The following is a 20,648-nucleotide window of genomic DNA, read 5'->3' on the forward strand; positions in this document are numbered from 1 at the left end:
ATTTCAAGGAATCTATTACGAGTAGAAAAAATATTGTGCTGGTTTGGCGTTGGTTTCTATGTAATTTGACAAGTAAATAAAGCTGTCTCTTTAGTTGTCAGTTTTGAGTCAATATTTTTTAATTCTCTTTCGTGTCGATTGCTGATTGAATTGGAGCCAGAAATGGCTCAAAACGAAGTAAGTAAATTACCAACAGATATTCAGGCTGAGGCGACAAACGCCATATCCAAGCTACTTCCATTTAAATCCCGAATAACTTATGAAAAGGAATACAAACATTTTCAAAAATGGAAGCAATTAAAAAACGTGCGAGAAGAAATAAAGTTTTTAACCTATCCTCGCTGTTAAAGTATCATTTAATCTACCCTTGCGGCTAAAGCACTATTATATCTACTATTTTTGATAGATATAAGGCAATTTTAACAGTTGCTATGAAAAAAATATTATTAATTAATTGATTAATTCAACTATAATATCATTTAAATATTAAATATTCCTTTTAAAAAATAAATACTAACTCAAACCTTACTTCCACCTACCACTACCATCTGCCATGGTCACCTACCATCTCTCCTCCTACCAACTGACTTTACCTGTGTAACAGTATACCTGTCCGATCCGCTCAGGTAATATGGCTAAGGTTTCTTTTATCAGCGCACAACAAAAGCAGCTTTTCACTTGACAAACAGTGGAAAAATGTAAATTCAAGGGACATAAAGGTACCTGTCGTCTGTAAGGTTGTTGGTAACAGGTTGATAAGGATTTTTTTGGAAATTTAGGAGGTTTTTTGGCAGAATTCAACATGATCGGGAGTGACTATACTTTGGACCTGTGTAATGTGTTTTATTCTGGTCAGGTAAGTTGATAAATAATGAAGTAAATAAATAAACAAGTTTAATTATCGGTGAAAGAAATATATATGCGTGATTTTAAGTAGGTTTAAATTAAATCTTGTTGCAGTTTGGTTTAATGAGGAAGTATTTTTTTTTAATTTATTAGTATTAAATATGCAATTATTAACATTTCTCAAGCAGGTGTTAGCGGATATATTATAAATTTCTATGGTTTTTAATTTCTATTTTACCTTTAAGATGGTAGTTAAACCTACTTTCTTTAATTTCATTAAATATGTTACAGGGTGTTGCGCCTTAAAATGCGATAAAATAAATTTAAACTATAAGAAGTTTTGTAAACCTAACTTTCAAAACTTTATTTTTGTTTTTTCCAATACCAAAAATGAAAATAGCATTCCAAAAAATTATTGTTGATTCGCTGTAAAATTCCAATTTCTAATTAATAATGTCTATACCGTCTGGTTTTTGAATTGGAATTTTTGAAATTTTCTACATATTAAGCTTTCTTAAAATTGTAAAATTTCAATGTATTGAAGCTGGAACAACGAATTATTGAAGAAAAAGAACACTTTTTTTGGATATTGTCATATGAAACTAATCAAAAATAGACTAAGACGAAGAAATAGACTAAACTGTTTGGTTTAGACAAGGTGGTTAAATTATTATCTACACGAACTGTAATTAATTTCTTATACATAATACATACAAGGTGTTTCAAAAAACATGTGCCATCTCTCGTGAGGAGATTCGTCACGTAAAAATAAGACTTATTTTTCATATGAACATAGATCAGATTCTGCTTTGTTTCGTAGCTACAGGGTAAAATAAAAACACTAAATCACCACAATACACCAAAACACTTTTTCTTTTACACTGGACGCGCGTTTCGCTAACCATGTTAGCATCATCAGCAGATGATTATAAACTAAAGTACAATCTACAAGGTGAGCGTTTATATACTCGCTCAGTGGGCCCCGAGTGGGCGTGGCAAAATCTAGCCAACCGAGTAAGAGCCAACTGAGCGTAACAGTTAGATTTCCGCCACTAGAGTAGTAGGAACAAAGAACTTGAAGGAATTGGACCGTTGACTCTGTTCATACTATCTTTACATTTATTAATTCTGATGCTTTCATATGCATCTAATTGCCTGTAATTTGAGACTTGTTTAATTAATTTTAAATTATTAAGATCTATACAATGTTCATTATCAACAATATGTTCGGCAACGCAAGATTTATCCGGTCTACCATATCTTATCTGAGCTAAATGTTCTTTAAATCTAGTTAATATTGATCTCCTAGTTTGCCCAACATATTTCTGATTACAATCTTTACAAGAAATTTCATAAATACCCGACCTTTCCAGTGGAGGTGTTTTATCTTTTGGATTACCTAATAATTGTTGTAATTTATTATTAGCACTATACACAAGTTTATATTGACATTCTTAAAAATTCCTTTTAGACCACGGGATAACTCTCTATCAAACGGTATCGAAAAATATTTAGACGTATCTTTCTCCACTTGAAAAGTCGAATTTTCAGAAATCATTAACCTATACCTACGTTTTCTAATTAATTTATCAACTAGTGAAGGAGAATATCCATTACACTCAGCTACATTCCTAATGTAATCTCTTTTTATTTCATATCTTTCGTTGGAAAGTGGGAAACTATGTAATCTATGAACTAAGAAATTTAAACTAGCCATTTTATGTTCAACACTATGATGTGATTCATTAGGAATATATCTGCCTGTGGTCGTATTTTTCCTATATATATCAAATTCCAGGCAATTATTAGTATTTCTAATAACTAATATATCTAGAAATGGTAATCTGTCGTTGTTCTCAATTTCATGTGTAAATTTAATGGAAGGAAAACGATTATTTAACTTAGAAATAAAATTATCTATGGTGTCTGAATGTGTATCATAACATGGTTAGCGAAACGCGCGTCCAGTGTAAAAGAAAAAGTGTTTTGGTGTATTGTGGTGATTTAGTGTTTTTATTTTGCTGTGTAACACCAAAGGTTCCAACCCTCAACTGTAAGCTACAGGGTGTTAAAGTCTTAATAATATTTCGATTTATTATAATTTTCTTCCAAGTACTTTTAGTGATTCGAATGAAATTTTGGGGGTAAAAGTTACTATAAGTGTTACATATTTTAATGCTAAAAAAGTGTCAATAAATTTATCAAGGACGTGCATATGGGTTATCACTGGAATATTTAAAAAAAAACATGTGCGCCACTGACTTTTATTTTTTGATCTCAAAATTGTGTAGGCCGTTTAATGCCAACTAAATGTTATCTCTTGATATTTTGTCCAGTTTGGCTTCCCTGATGAGATAAACGCAATTTTATTAATCACAATCAATAAAATTAAAATTAAAATAATATGTATTAATAAATTATATATTTCATCTAATTTATTATTAAATATTATTACTATTAGCCTTGGCTATTAGTTATTATTACTATCAGTCCAACATAGAGCAGTTTCAAATAAAAAAAATAATGCTATTTAAGATAATTTCAAAAAACCTAATTTTAAAAAGTTTTAACATCCTGTAACTCTAAAACTATGCATTTCCATTTCCATGTATATAGGACCTTTTTTTCATATTTTTTGATGAGGAATCAATTAAAACTTTCGCAAGTTAATGATATTGAAATTTTTTAAAGGTTGCTATTGAGCAAAATAAAACACTAAATCACCACAATACACCAGCCGTTTTCTCTAAATTTCCCGAATAAAAATAAAAAAATATATACTTTGGATAGGATTTGATTGAAATCCGTTCTTTGTGAGTGTCTATTTTGAGTATGGAGTAAATATACCAAATTTCATCTCAATCTGGAATATAGTTTTTGAGATATTATGAAATAGTTTCAGTATTTTAGAAATAACTTTAGTATTCCATTGCTCATAAAAGTACTCACTTTTGACGTCATTTTGGAATATTTTATAATTATATTTTAATTGTTAATATAAATGGAAATAATAATAAAAAATATACAAGTGTTAGTAGATTTAATAATTAATTTATTAAAATCATATGACAATCTAATAAGGTCGAGCCTTATATAGGTCGAGCCAGGAACATGCATGCAGAGGGTTATAGGAAACATAAAAACTGGAATCATACTAAAAGATGTGTCCATGACCGTGAATTCTGGAGAAGTTCTAGCAGTCTTAGGATCAAAAGGTAAGGATTCAACACAAAACTAACAATCAAAATTATCAAACTACATAGACTAAATTAGATGTTTGATATCATTCATTGTCTAATACAAAGGAACCCCATATTTGCCAGGCTGTTGCACGTTGTACTGACATAAAATCTGTTTGGTCATCTTTTCTTCAGATTAGATGCCATTTTGATATGCCATTCAAAAAACATAAGGATTTTAGTATATTAATGAATCGAAAATTAAACACGAAAATAATAAAAGAAAAAAATAAAAATAAATAACGATATAAATAAAAATTGATTACATTACTATCAAATTATTAAAGAAAAATATTATAAAAAGTTTTATATTTTAGGTAGTGGAAAAAAAGCTTTGCTTGATGTCATTTCCAGAAGAGTGCAGGGACCAACCAGAGGACAGATCTTGCTGAACAACCAACCAATGAGCTTGTGCCTATTTCAGCAAAGATGCGGATATGTAACACACAAATGCGACCTTATACCCGGCTTGACAGTGGAGCAAACATTGTATTACACACCAACAAGGGTAAGAAAAAATACAGTTTTTATTGGTTATATTTTTTTTATAATTATTATTAAATTTGTTTCTTCTTGTTTTATTGATTCCATTTTACTAAGATGTTTAGATTCCACAGTTTGCAATCTTTTCCAATGTTTATTGTTTTCTGTTTTAGTTAACTGGTTATTTGAAGAAATCGAAAGTGAAACAAGTAATGGCAGATTTGGCCTTATCGCAAGTTTCAAACAGATGCGTTGAGAACTTGTCAAAAAGCGAATATAGAAGACTGATGATAGGAATACAATTAATTAAAGATCCAAGTAAGCACAAATTTACCAACTTGGGACAATACCATTTATTAACTTGTTCAAATTAGTTCTTGCGCCAAAAATAAAGTTTTTAACTCAAAGACTAAACCATCTTCATTGATTGGGAAGATATATTAGATTAAATATATTGTCAAAGCTGTAGTGGGTCTACTAATAGGGCATTGTATGATTAAACTTGCCTAAAAAATGATTAATTAAATATAATCTTTATTATTCTTATGACTTTTTTTTATTATTTTGATAAAATCTGCTTTTATCAATTATTTAAACATGAGTGACAGAACTAAAAATATAGACTTATTAAAAATGGTTTGATGTTTTTTTAGTTATATTGCTCTTGGATGAACCAACTTGGGATCTAGATCCATTGAATACATATCTCGTGGTGTCCATTCTATCAAATGCAGCTAAAAAGTATGGTGCAGCTATAGTCCTGACTATGGAGAAGCCAAGATCTGATGTTTTTCCTTTCTTGGATAGAGTATTGTACCTCTGTCTAGGTAAGTAATACTAAATAAATAATTTTAATAAGAAATATACTTCTAGCAACTATAAAAAATATAAAATATTAATATTGGCATCAGCGTTGTATCATTTAAATTGTATTATAGTAATAATTTTAAATAATTGTAATGCCTATTAATAGTTTTTCATCTAATTAATAATAAATTTATTAAAATTACTGGAAAATTATTAGTTAAAAGCGACAGCTTATTTAATACCGTCTTTTTTAACGCTTGCAAATGGCAAGCATAAGTTAGCAGGCTGGTTATCAATAAGCTGTGATTTTAATGAAGCTTAGAACCTTTCTTTAACCTCAGAACATAAGATAAGCGAATATCTAGGGGTACCAAAGCATATTCATAACCAGCCTGTCGACATGTAAATGATCGGCAGGCTGGTTATGAATAGGCTGTGCTGTAACTACACTCGTGAAATTTTAATTAAGTAATAATTGACGAGTGTAGTTACAATGTCATAAATAAAACCAAAAAGAAATCCGGCAATGATTTAATTTTATGTAGGGTAAATACAAAAAAAATAACGACAAACGAATATTTTAATATCTATACTAATATATAAAATCCTTAAATGACTGACATACTGATTAATCACGATCCTGCTCAAACCACTCAACGTAATAAGCTCAATTTTGGCATACAGGTTGATTCTAGGTGTCGAGGTTCGATAAGAAGGGATTTTTCGAAATTCCAGTTCCAAGTGTGTGAAACCATCCCTCAAATATTACAATATTTTTTATTTAAAAAACGGTCAAGTTTCCGAAAAAACGCTTAAACACGTATATTTTATTTTGTTTTTTACATATTTTAAGATTTTTTAAAAATGTATACAGGGTGTTTTGAAAAATCTGGTCATTGATTAATCACGATCCTGCTTAAAGCGCTTGACGTAAAAAGCTGATTTTTGGAAAACAGATTGACTTTAGGGTGTAGAGGTTCGATAAGAAGGTATTTTTCGAAACTCGAATTCTAAGGGGGTGAAACTATCCCTCAAATATTAAAATATTTATATTTAAAAACCGGTGAGTTTTTCAGAAAAACTCTTAAACATGTATATTTTATTTTGTTGTTTTACATATTTTAAGATTTTTTATAAATTTATACAAGGTGTTTCATAAAATATGACCATTGAGCAATCACGATTCTGCTTAAACTGCTTGACGTTTAAAGCTGATTTTTGGTAAACGGATTGACTGTGGGGTGTAAAGGTTCGATAAGGAGGGGTTTCTGGAATCTCAAATTCCAAAAGGGTGAAAATGCCCCTCAAATATTACAATATTTGTTATTTAAAAAACGGTTAGTCTTTCGGGAAAACGCTTGGACAATCATAATTTATTTGCTTTTTTACATATTTTGAAAATAATTCTGCTTAAACTGCTTGACGTAAAAAGCTTATTTTTGGCAAACGGATTTTTCGAAAGTCAAATTCCAACGAGATGAAACTACTTCTCAAATATTACCAAGTTATATAATAATATCGCCATATTGTTTTTTCTCATGCTGACATAAATGTGAGAAAATTTTATCCAGTTTGTATGTTAATGGAAATTCTTGCTTTGCTTTATCATTACCATTACAAATGATTAATTCGACGCGAACGAAGTCGCTGGTACACGCTAGTACAAAATAAATAATTTTAATAAGAAATATACTTGCAGCAACTATAAAAAATATTATCAAACATTAATATTGACATCAGCGTTGTATTATTTAAATTGTAGTATAGTAAGGATTACAAATGGCAATGTTTATTATCAGTTTTTAATCTAATTAATAATACATTTATTAAAGTTACTGAAAAATTAGTTAAAAGCGGCAGCTTATTTAATACCGGCTTTTTTAACGATTGCAAATTAGATTGGCGTCTAGCCCCAGCAAGGCAACTATTAAGCTTTGGTTAGCGTGGTTATTTGGAGGGTGTTAATTCATTGGTTAGTTGGTTATTTGGTGGTGTTAGTTGGTTTTCACTAATTTATATTTGTTTTTTAGATATTCATTGATTTTCTTTATTTGTTTGTAATAAATTATATAGTAGGTCACAGCTGTTCTGTATCCGCTTTTGTCAAAAACTCTAACGTGATTGGTCAAGCTTAATAGTTGCCTTGCTGGGGCTAGACACAAGTCAAATTAGCATAAGTTGGCAGGCTGGTTATTAATAGGCTGTGATTTCAAATCCTTAAAACTCAGAACATAAGATAAGCGAATATCTAGGGGTACCAAAGCATATTTATAACCTGCTTTTCGACATGTAAGTGATCGGCAGGCTGGTTATGATTTATATTATGATAGGCTGTGCTGTAACTACACTCAAAATATTTTTATTAAGAGTCTATTACGTTGTACTTTCGGGTCACTCTCAGGGGTCGGGTAAAGCGGATGTATGGCCTAAGGAAATATGTATTATATTTCAGAAATCTGCCTAAATCTTAGCCTGATCCTGTCGTGTTAAGCCACACCCAAAATTCCAAACACACGTGCTTTGATTAAGGCTTGCAGAGCTTCAGCATTTGCCATAAAATAGTGAGCAATTTGTTACAAAACCATATTTGTAACAAATTGCTCACAACAAATTATATATCACTATAATCACATAACTTCAATCTATTTCCGTATTGTAACGGAATTTTAAATTATGTCTTTATTTTCGAGGAAATTTAGTCCAATCATAAGGAATATTTTGTTGATGATTGACCATCAAAATCTTAAAAATAAAAGAGTTGTCTAAAAATGTGCTACAATACGGATTAAACCATATCCTTTATCTTCAATTTTCTTCTTCATTTGTGTAAAAATACGTAGCCAGTTTTACATAAAACGTTAAGGTGCGTATTCATTATCCGAACGAACGAACGAACGAGCGAGCGAACGAATGGAATTCGGTATATTTGGACGATGGACCGAACGCATGCGGTCGTTCGTTTGTTCGTTCGCTCGGCCATCCGTTTCGAGTCGGTACATCAAAGGCGTTCGCAAACGAATGGGTTAAGGTGTTTTCGTTTGGTTGTGAATGAAAGTGCGGTAAGGTGCGTATTCATTATCCGAACGAACGAACGAACGAACGAACGAATGAAAGTGCGGTATATTTAGACGGGGACCGAACGCATGCGGCCGTTCGTTCGCTCGACCATCCGTTTCGAGTCGGTACATCAAAGGCGTTCGCGTCCGGTCCTCTCGTGCGGTTCTATCGTACGGTCCCCGTCATACCACTAGCGAACATTCGTTCGTTCGTTCGTTCGTTCGGATAATGAATACGCACCTGTATATTTAGACGGAGACCGAACGCATGCGGCCGTTCGTTCGTTCGCTCGACCATCCGTTTCGAGTCGGTACATCAAAGGTGTTCGCGTCCGGTCTTCTCGTGCGGTTCGTACGGTCCCCGTCCATACCACTAGCGAACATTCGTTCGTTCGTTCGTTCGTTCGGATAATGAATACGCACCTTTAAATGCCGAACGCTTATTTTGCTACTTTTTCGGACTTGTGAAATGGACTTTAAAGTAGTGATGAGTGAAATATCGGTAACTGTGATTTTGTCACTGATATTCTATAATCACAGTCACGGCCTGTGACTGATTTGAAAATAAACGGTGACTTGCTAAAACGTGACGATTACAGTTAATTGTGATTTCTCTGGTAACGAGAAAATACTTCACAGAGCGGGACGTCGCTCGTCGCGAACGCAGCTTCCGATGGCGCCGGTCGCCACTCAGTTCACAGTCACGAGTCACGACGTACGTCTCATAGGATAGATATCTGACAAAGTGATCTAAAGACAGTGACTGTTAGAAGTGATTTAATTTTTTATGTATTTTATATTTTATTACTATTTTTTATCACTACGAATCGGTTTGGTTCCTTTTTAGTTTAGCAGGTTTTTTTAAAGACAAACATAAAATTTTACCTTTATACTGTTTATTTTTTTTTAGAAACTTCATTTTTTATATATTTCGTTTATTTTAATACAAAGGAAAATATTTGTTGTTTAATGTATTACTTATCTCGTGTTGTTAAGTTTCGTTTGTTATGGTTATGAGCATATTGCATATGTTATTCTTTTCCCGTTGGTTTCTTTAAATAAAAAAATTGTTTTATTTTTATTTTTTAATATACCTTTTACCCACTGTTTAGTGTTTTCTATTTCAGCGGCCTTGGATAAAGAACAAATAAAAATTAGTATAACAACAACAACAGAATCGTATCATTCGTATCGTATCTTATATTTTAGCCGTGATTGTGCTTTCGGATTCATAATCATAAAGTCGCAGTCACAGTTAAGAGTCACAGATAATACAAAGTCGTTGTCACAGGTAAGCCTGTGAACAGAAAATCACGGTTTGGCTCATCACTACTTTAAAATACAATGTCATAAATAGAACTAAAATGAAAATCGGCAATAAATAATTAAAAAAGAAATTTTAATAAATTTCAATTAAATACTCCAGTCAACTTTATTAAATATGTTTTTTCTTTATAAGGTGATGCTGTGTATGCTGGTGGGACAAGACATATGCTTGAATATTTTGACGCTATTGGATTTCCTTGTCCACAGTTGGAAAATCCCCTTATGTATTACTGTAAGTAAAATGATTACAATATATTTTTAAACAAAATTACAGAACTAGAGCGCATTGAATTCGAAATTATAAAGAATGAACTGTCCAATAACAGAATAAAATAGTTACAGCTATTTTCTGTCATTTTAGTTAAAAATTATTCGTGTGTCTATTAATTTTTGAGTGCCCTCTGTCAAAATCGTTATCTCGCTGGATATAAACTCTATCTATTACTATAAATGGATGTTAAAAATAAATTAATTTTAGTGTGCCTTTCTACCGTGGATCGAAGATCCAGAGAAAGATTCCTTGAGAGCAACCACCAAATAGCAGCTTTGGTCGAAAAATTCAAAATCGAAGGTGGTTCATACAGGAAAGGTACTTCAATCAGTCCTAGCCATGTTCCAGAACATAAAATGCCTCTATTACTTGGAAAAATTGGATCATTTAACGTCGCATGGACCGTTTACATGTAAGTAAAGTCTTGAAATTGAAAAAAAAAATCTAATAATCTTTGTTCCTGTCAGGTAAAACGGTTCAAATTCTTACCCTGTATAAATATACTTACTTATAATATGACATATAATTTACTTTTTATTCTTTATTTGTTTTTTTACTAGGAGACTATTAGCTGCAAGCTTTTCATTCAGGAAAGAAGGCCTTAAACAGATTTTCCTAAGACTATTTTTGACGCCCATTTTCTTCCTTTTCCTTTGGATATTTTACAACAAAATGGAAAACTACCAACAGGCCATCATATCAAAAAGCGGACTGATACTTAATAGCCTTGCAGGAGTTTATTTTTTAGGAATATTGAACACAGTCATTTTGTGTAAGTCAATACAGATATATAGTCTGTCCAACAGGAGGATCCCTGACAGTGACGTCTGTCATTTTAATTCACAGGAAAATTTTATTTTCTGTCATTTTTTGGATTCTGGCTGTCAAAATCTTCTCTGAATCGTTGGATAGACTATACCAAGAATTGAGTAGATATAAAAAAGAATTTTTCTTCTAGATCCAACTTACAGAACAAGATATTTTCAAGAATCTCAAGAAGGATTGTACGGAGGTACAATATTTTTGTTGACGTATAATCTACTTTCGATTCCATTTTCGTTTGTCTCAGTTTTGGCATCTGGAGCTATAGTATATCCGTAAGTAAAAACGTATTTTTTTTGAATAAATAAGTTTTATTTATATTTTGGTTAAATTATTCACAAGAATTTATCCAAAGTTTTATTTAATTTAATTAAAAAAATAAACTGATACATTTTCCAACACACATGCTTCAAGTGTGTGATTTTCTTATGAAATTTACTGTACAGTATGTTCCCAGATTGTCTTTATAACAGGAAAATAGATTAAAGATACGATTTGAATATTAAGATATGATTTAAGAGAGAGTAAAAACATTAGACGATCAAATCTATTTTTCCAAGGCTTCTTGATTAAGAATTAGTGTTTTTAACATAGCCATGACACTCTAGATTGAAAATTATAATAAGATTTTTTATTAAGAGAAAATGTCAAAAATTGACATGTGATATGTCATTCTATTTAGAATGTCATTTTATATCGAATAAAGTAAAAAAATACCATCGGTGCCATTTAAAAATCAAAAGTTGTAGTCATTTCCGGTGAAACAGGAAGTGCCAAAAAATAATTGAATATGTCAATCAATCTTAATTTACGTCATATACTAAAATACCAAATCTCTTTTTTTTTATCTGAAAAAATAAAAAGTTATAGGGGTGAGCCACTTTTGAGACGCACCCGGGAAAGATTGCAAACTGCCCAAGTAAATGTTTTTGAAGCCTCTTTCCAGAATTCACAATAATCTCACTGTAATTCAAGTCCAGACACAATGTATTACCGGATTTGTACACTTTGCCTCAAACCGATTACAAAATAAACAAGAAATATCATAGAATATACAGATAAAAGCGCAACAAACTCTCAAAAACTCAAATTTGACATGAGATATCTCAAAGGGAACTCTCAAAAAGGTGTTTCAAAATATCTATAATGATGAGCTTTTTTTTAATGCACGAATATAAAAATAGTACAATATGATCGAATAAAAACGGCGATGACTATGAAATGACGATCGATGACATTTCCCATATAATTTTACATATAAAATGACAGCGATCTTCATTTCATAGCCATCGCTGACGCCGTTTTTATTCGATCATACGGTATTACTACGCTTTCCTAGTCTTTCTATTGAGTAAATTTTAGACATCTGCATTAATTTTACTAGATGGCTGTGCTTTAAAATTTCTATGGTTGTCATGGTAACGAATTGTCAAAAATGACTGATACAAACAAACTTTTATTAGCTCTAAATACGAATATTGCCTCGACCATTAAACAGCAATATTATAAACAAATAATTAATAGAGAAAGTTAAAATTAGTAATGTCACAAATCATTTTAAGTATACAACATGTGCGTAAAGATTTTTATACAATAATATTTCAATATCACTTGTAAAAAATTTGTGTACTAGAAATTTTCTGTATATCTTCTAGGTTGATGGGTTCCTTCGAAGAACCAATGGAGTACCTCTATTTTTCCTTAATTCTATGGGCCTGCTATCTGTTTTCCGAACAACAAACCATGGCAATTCTTATGATAGTCAAGGATCATCTATCAGCGGCCATATTCAGTATCTACATAACTTGCGTTTGTCTCACTTTAAGTAGCGGTATCTTAAGGTAAAATTAAGGCTATAATAATAATAGACTATAATAATAATAATAACTGACCATACAGGGTGGCGCAGTTTTCCAAGAAAATATAGAGAAGTAAAAATCTCAAATATGAAACTAGATTGAGGCTTTTTTGGAACACTGTGATACTGGGTGACCCTGTATAAAATTTATGTAATTTAAAATATTTTAATCCAATTTTCAGGTCGATCAAGGGGCTTCAAGAATGGCTGTTCCATCTAACTTACGCTACTCAAGCCAGATATGCTGCAGCATTTTTGAATAGACAAGTATTTTTGCAGCCTGACTTGCACAATCCTTTGGCTTTTGATGCTAAACACAATTGTACGAATATGAATTTGATTGAGACGTCTTTATTGAATGGTATTACAAACCCTTATTGTAGGTGAGTACAAATATTATAATATACGTATTTATATCACATTAATGTTCTTAGATACTATAGAGTACTTTAATTACTTCCATTTCGATCCCATTATCTAAATAAATAAGACAAAGTTGGAGGGCTAGTTGCACCAGTTATTTTATAACTTAAGGACAGCTATAGTCTGTCCAACGAGAAGATCCTTGACAGTGATAGATGTGTCTGTCATTTTAATTTCAAAGTAGTTTATTTTATTTTACAAAGAAAAAAAATTGGTACAACTGGAACGCATAGCAGGAAATTAATATATGTATTTAAAATTTGACTGACAAGTGACTTCAAAATATTGTGAAAAAAAACTGTATAAAACTGAAAAAATGTAATCGAGTTATTTTATTTAATAAAAAACGGTATGTGTTAATACAAAACAAACAAAAACAAGACACCACATACCAAAAATATAAAAAGAACTATTTCTTACTTTCAAGCTTTATGAAACTTCCCGCATTTATGATTATATTTATCAATATAACTTATGTACAAATATAAATTTGTAATATTCCGCAGGAATAAATATAACAACATAAATAAAACAAAATATTTTATTAATAATAACACTTACCAAATATTATACCTCACAGGTTGATTAATTAACTTTAATCTTAATTTTTTTAAACCAGTACCGTTTGACATTATTTTTCTGCAGTACTAAAATCCATTATTTACCTATCGTGTGATGTCGATATTTTACAGCTACTCCAGTTTTTAGTATGTGTTTAGTATGGTCCTTCTACCATATTCGAGATGAACTTATCTACGACGATATGGTATACGAACTTTATTGATAGTAACTTTATTGGTGTATCTGTATAAGACTTTCTGCCTGGGCAGCGAGTATTAACCATAAACTGTGCTCTGGGTTCTACAGTTAATTTTCACTCGATTTTTCATCCACTTGACTTCAAAAGACATAAAACACACGTAATAACACGAATCAAAATGCATCATCTTCCAAAACGCAGGGTTGATATCTATTCTTGTGACGCAGGGTATTTGACAAAAGTTGTCACAAAATTATAACCTATAATTTGGCAACACTTTGACAAACGTCAAAAATCTAAAGGCGAGTTCATACGCATCGGCGTCCGTTTGTCGTTCATCTTTCCGTCAAACCAATAAAATTGAAATACGATCTGTCATTTTTGAAATAAACCAATAAAACTGGTTAAAAACAAGAAGTGACGACGCATGACGAATTTATATTTAAACCCATCCATAGTTAACTTAAAAATTATTAGAAACTTTTTTTAGTAAAATAAATAGATTGGTATGGGACATCATCTGCTTTTCTTCTGTCATCGTCTGTCGAACTCTTACCTGAGAAAAAAAAACAGAGTATAGATCGATTTTTATGATCTCTGATTGACAGTTAAAGTCACGCACGCTTATAGCTTATTTGAAATACTTGCCCACTACTAATCAGTGACATACCTAATACATAATAGATATTATAGAATCTTCGAATAAAAAAATTAAAGGAAGGAGCATATGAAAAATCTTAGATCGACTCTAAAATGGCCGACTTAAATTCCGGTTTATCAGTGCCGTTCTAATTTTTTTCAAAACATGTAAAAATATGATGTAGGGTAGACGTGCGGTAGACTCAATAATTTGTTGTTTTATTTTACGTTGTCAATAAACGTTGGTAGTTATTAAAATTGTTATAAAAATATACAATTCTAATAAAAATAGATAAGTTATAATAATTATTTATTAACACAAACATCCGATACGCTACTGAAGCAGATTAAGCCAAATTGACCTATCTAAATTCTTTGACATCTAATCTTTGACAAGTAGTAGTAAATAAAAGCAAAAATGCAAAAAATATATAAATAGTTAATTTTAAGTGAATTTCATAAATGATCGGTTTACTACACGTATGTATATTATACCGGGTGTTGCATCGTCGTTGAGAACATAGAGAAAAACTTTATCGATTTTTAAATTAAAACTGAATAGGTAACAATCAAACACCAGTCAAAAACCGACATTCCTTAAGTTGTCAGCGTCATTTTCAAACGTAACTTAATTTTAATAAAATTTTAATATTCAGTACTAGTAATAATTTATTGTTATACACATAAAGAAAAAGCGAACATGATAAAATACGCGGGAAATAGATTAGACAGTGTATTTGACATGTTTCTGTTAATTTTCCCTAAATATTAAAATTTTATTAAAATTAAATTACTTTTGACAATGACCAAATCATAAATAAATAAATAAATAATAAATAAATGCCTTTATTGTCAAAAAATTTTTCAATTTGCAGACAAAGGTAAACTAACAAACAAAGTAAAAAAACAAGGTATACAAACAAACAAACAAAAGATAATACAAAACATTATACAAATAATATTGTCAGTCTTATTGTTAAAATAAACATTTATAAATGTTTATAATGTCAAAGAACAAAAAAATAAAAATAATTTTCAAAAATATTTAGCTAGTTTATAGTAAAATATCAATTACCTCTAAATAAATTCATTTCGATGTCATTGGTAAATATAGCAATAGCAAACATTAGACCATTGTTTACAAGATCAAATTTGATTTTCAAAATATAATTCATTTACGGCGTAGAAAGCCTTGTCTAGTAAATAAGAGTTCAATGCTTTGCGAAATGAAAAAAATGATGTTTTGGATTTGATTTCAAATGGCAGGTGATTGTGCATTTTTTTTGAGTTGTATAATATTGAACTTTTAACTAACTCTGAGCGTGGGGTAGGTAGATAAAGATCTTGCTCCGCGTTCCTGAGTGGATAAGTGTGAGATGGCCTTTCTTGAGAAGCTGATACATGTTTACGTATTAGGCAAACGGATTCAAATATAAATAAGGAAGGAAGAGTCAATATTTTTAATTTTTTAAAAAAGTCCCGGCAATGAGTTCTGCTGTTTAGTCCCAGTGAATATCGAACAGCTCTCTTCTGGAGCCTGAAAATGCGGTCAATTTGGGTCGCACAACACGTACCCCAGAATGGAAGGGCATACCTGAGGTGCGACTCAAAAAGTGCATAATAAACAGTTCTAGCCACTGACAAGTTAAGCTCCTTAGAAACAGACCTTAATACAAAACAGGCAGAGCTCAATTTTTTCAACAAAGCTTCGATATGTATGTCGCATTTCAGAGAATTGGTTAGTAAACCTAAGGTATGTCAGTTTTTGACTGGTGTTTGATTGTTACCTGTTCGGTTTTAATATAAAAATCGTTTAAGTTTTTCTCAAATTACCTAAAATCGACTTGTCCAAAATGTTCAAATTTGGCATGTGTGTTTACCAAATGTAGACCTTTAAAAAGTCTATTTATGACTTAGCTATAAAATCCATAGGGGAGCCAATATCTGGACAGTTCAAATTTTGCATGGGATTTCCTATGTTCCCAACGACGATGCAACACCCGGTATAGTCACTTACTAGCGAAAAGTTATTCCATCATTTCATGGATAGCATTATATACCTTCCCTAATATTTTTATTCAAAGTATAGAATAGAATTATAACTCATCATACAGTCTCACAAAAAACAAAAACTGTTTTGTTGTATGTTTATTATTTAAATAATGATAAGATATTTTAATATTTTTCTATTACTTTAGGCACGCCAATGGACAAAGTTTTCTCTCGGAAAGATACACTAGAGACCAATCAGACAACATATTCAATGGAATCCTTGATTTTGACCTAAACATTGGTATAACTTTTGCATTTTCTTTGGGCATGATTATTTTTAACATGTTTTTGTATCTTATCCCACTGCCTGCATTTGTTAAAGCAAAGTTTAGAGAATAATAATAGTTTTTAGAAAGATATTTTGTATTTAATTGTAATAATTAATTGTAGTAGATGGTATATTTAATTATAAAAAACACTATTATTAGATATTTATTTATTTTTTATACATACAGGGTTGTTCACCACATACGACACGGAATATTGTAGCTAAACGATTCGATTTTTACAAATTGTAAGTTTTGGGTTCGTTGAAGGACTATTAGAGCTACAATTTAAAAATAATTTTACAAGATACAGAGTGTCCCAAATAAGTAAAAAATATTATAGTTGCGTTTTTTAAATGGAACACTCTGTATATTATTCTATTTTTAGATTCTACTATTGAAATAAAGGTGAATTTGATTAAGGTTTATCACACTTAAACCTTACCGTTTTTGAAATATTTTCAATTTTGTAAAATTGCAGTAAAAAATGTAAGGCTCCATTTCTCCAAGGGTATCAAAGTTTTTAATACTAAACATTTACTGAAGATTATTTATTGATCAGATATTGTGTTACAATAATAAAAACCAGACTACCTTATACAGAGTGTCCAAAAATGTATAACAAATAATTGCTAGCTTTAAAGGGCAATAAATTGTTTAATTTAAATGGAACACCCTGTATATTTTACATGAATTAGATGCACAATTTAATTGTCTATCAAATTGTATTATACTATTTTTTACCTATCTCTTAAGTTTTTGTAGAAAATGCTTTTTTTTATAATTTAGACCTCACTTATCACTATACCCATGGAATATTGACATTTTAGATTTTTTTAAAGCAACATACATATTTACAGAACGTACAGGTTGTAATAATAATAATATTGTAAGCCCATTTGTTTACAAAAAGAAAACTATTTAAATTTTTGTAAAAGAGTATATCAATTAAATATACCATTGCTTTCGCCCAAAAATTAGTTAATTACATACTTAATTAGTTTTTTAGTGATTAATTATTCTAAATAAATGTGGATTTGACTCAGAAATCAATGTAATAATAAGTTATGATAGTGAAAGTCTCTGTTGTTATAAATAGGCACTCGTCAAAAAATTAAATAAAATTTATAAGGTGTTACTTTTTACCACACTGTCTAGTACACATACAAAATTCAGTTTTTCAGTATTTGGAGCAATTATTATTAATCAACGCAAACAGTCAATTAATGTAGTTTGAATACTGGAATAATATTAATTGGTCCTCTTTAACAAATATTTAAACAGTTTTTTTTATTTTTTAATGAAGTAAACGAACTATATTGACAATATTAGTATCTGTACTCTTTAAAAATTTGGTAGATCTATAATCTAAAATGTCAGTATTCCATGGGTATATTGATAAACGAGGTCTAAATTATAAAAATATGCATTTTCTACGAAAACTTGAAGAGATAGGTAAGAAATGGTATAGTACAATTTGATAGACAATTAAATTGTACATCTGATTCTCGTAAAATATACAGGGTGTTCCACTTAAATTAAACAAGTTATTGCCGTTTAAAGCTAGTAATTATTTAATATAAATTTTTGGACACTCTGTATGAGGTGGTATAATTTTTATTATTGAAACACAATATCTGATCAATAAATAATGTTCAGTAAATATTTAGTATTAAAAGCTTTGACACCCTTGGAGTAATGAAGCCTTAATTATTTTACTGCAATTTCACAAAATTGAAAATATTTCAAAAACGGTAAGGTTTAAGTGTGATAAACCTTAATCAAATTTACCTTTATTTCAATCGTAGAATTCAAAAATCGCATAATATACAGGGTGTTCTATTTAAAAAAATACAACTTTGATATTTTTTATTTATTTGGGACACTTTGTATATTGTAAAAATATTTTTAAATTGTAGCTCTAATAGTCCTTCAACGAACCCAAAACTTACAATTTGTAAAAATCTAAACGTTTAGCTACAATACCCCGTGTCGTATGTGGTGAACAACCCTGTATATATTAATATTTTATTTTTGTATTTTACGAATCAAAAATAATGAAATTATTTTTTAGTAAATTATTATCTATAATATTACTAAGTCACGTAGTAAGTCTATGGATTAACTAGTACAATAAGTGTTATTAATGAATGCATTTTATATATATATTTTTTTATATGTTTTAATATAAATAATAATAATTTATATAATATAATAATATTTTATATTTTGAAATATACTGCCCGGCACAAAATTCCGCCACTCTAAAAATTTGACTAAGTTTGATGTTTTATAACTTTATTTTTTAATCCGATTTTTATGATTATGGTATCAGTATGAAGATAAATTTATTGGCATTATTTTTTTATTATTTTAAAGCTAAATCAAAAAATGAAATGTTAGAAACACATCTTAGATTACAGGAAAGTGTTTTTTATTCAAAATGCCCGTCCCATTTTTTCCACAGGATGTTTTGAATTTATTGCAAAAACCGAAGTTTGATTTACCCTGGTATAAACCCACCTAACCGAAGAATATAAGCCATTAAAATAATAAAAAATAATGTCAACAAATTTATCTACAAACTAGTACCATAATCATAAAAGTCGGATTATAAATTCAAAAGTTATCCGAACTTAGTCAAAATTTTAGGGTGGCAAAATTTTGTGTCGGTGAGTTTATAATATTAAAGAGGTTGGTTCTTCGGTTTATTTAATAAAATTTAACATTTATAAATACACAGTTTTATAGTGTTGAAAATATCTTAAAATTATTTAAAATATATTACTTTTCTTATGCAACTCCCTGTATATTTATAATTTAAATTTTAACTATAGATATTACAGTTTTAATATAAGATAATTAGAACTAAGTATGTATATTGTAATATATAACTATAATTATGAGCCTTATCAAAATCCGTCCACTAGATTTAAGGTGCAATACTTTTAAAAACTTATATTTAATAATAATTATTATTAGGATTAAGTATACTTGTAGAATTTAGGATTTAATTGTTTATGATATCACACTTTATGATAATATTGATAATTACAAAAACTGTAAACTTTTGAAATGTTTGGTTGTAATAATAATTTCTATTAATAGTATTTCGTAATATTGATAGTATAAAAAATATATTAGAAAGTTCATTAAATAAGTATCCTATTTAATAGTATTATGATATAATCTTTATATATAAATTTATTTTATTTTTTTTTGTAAATATATTTTATACGTACACTAGAAAAAATATGAAATAAAATTTATTATTATACCAGTGTTTTCTTTTTAAAAAATACTAAAATTTATTATAGTAACTAAACCTAATATGATTTTTCAAATTTAAATAGTTCTTTAATTAAATTATATAAATACAAGTTTCGTTAGTAGTAGTAGAGAAAAATACATCTATTTTTGACTCACCTGTATATTATTCTATTTTTAGATTCTACCACTGAAATAAAGGTAAATTTGATTAAGGTTTATTGCACTTAAACCTTACCGTTTTTGAAATATTTTCAATTTTGGGAAATTGCAGTAAAAAATGTAAGGCTTCATTTCTCCAAGGGTATTAAAGGTTTTAATACCAAATATTCACTAAAAATTATTTATTGATCAGATATTATGTTGCAATAATAAAAATTATACTACCTTATACAGAGTGTTCAAAAAATTATATTAAATAATTACTAGCTTTCAACGACAATAACTTGTTTAATTTAAATGGAGCACCCTGTAGATTTTACGTGAATCAGATGCACAATTTAGTGGTCTATCAAATTGTATTATACCATTTT

The 20,648-nt window shown here is 29.6% G+C and overlaps 1 protein-coding gene across 1 annotated transcript; it reads left to right on the plus strand.

The window, feature by feature from the left end:
- The first annotated feature begins 588 nt into the window (after positions 1-588).
- Positions 589-17,029, plus strand: LOC115877748 (ATP-binding cassette sub-family G member 5). Its single transcript, XM_030894051.1, has 13 exons — positions 589-719; positions 780-856; positions 3,944-4,061; positions 4,403-4,593; positions 4,742-4,886; positions 5,222-5,395; positions 9,891-9,989; positions 10,236-10,440; positions 10,589-10,800; positions 10,987-11,125; positions 12,506-12,691; positions 12,891-13,091; positions 16,729-17,029. The coding sequence occupies exons 2-13, from the start codon at positions 803-805 to the stop codon at positions 16,919-16,921; spliced, it is 1,917 nt and encodes a 638-aa protein (XP_030749911.1). The 5' UTR covers positions 589-719; positions 780-802; the 3' UTR covers positions 16,922-17,029.
- Positions 17,030-20,648: the final 3,619 nt, after the last annotated feature.

This window comes from Sitophilus oryzae, unplaced genomic scaffold (assembly GCF_002938485.1).
Source record: "Sitophilus oryzae breed Bouriz unplaced genomic scaffold, Soryzae_2.0 scaffold_1498_pilon_pilon, whole genome shotgun sequence".
Classification (NCBI taxonomy): domain Eukaryota; kingdom Metazoa; phylum Arthropoda; class Insecta; order Coleoptera; family Curculionidae; genus Sitophilus; species Sitophilus oryzae.

Coding starts and splice junctions, on each gene's coding strand:
- LOC115877748 (XM_030894051.1), top strand. CDS start 803: ATGATCGGGAGTGACTATACTTTGGACCTGTGTAATGTGTTTTATTCT. Junction 10,441..10,588: donor GTCGCATGGACCGTTTACAT/GTAAGTAAAGTC, acceptor TTTTTTTACTAG/GAGACTATTAGCTGCAAGCT. Junction 10,801..10,986: donor ATTGAACACAGTCATTTTGT/GTAAGTCAATAC, acceptor TTTTTCTTCTAG/ATCCAACTTACAGAACAAGA.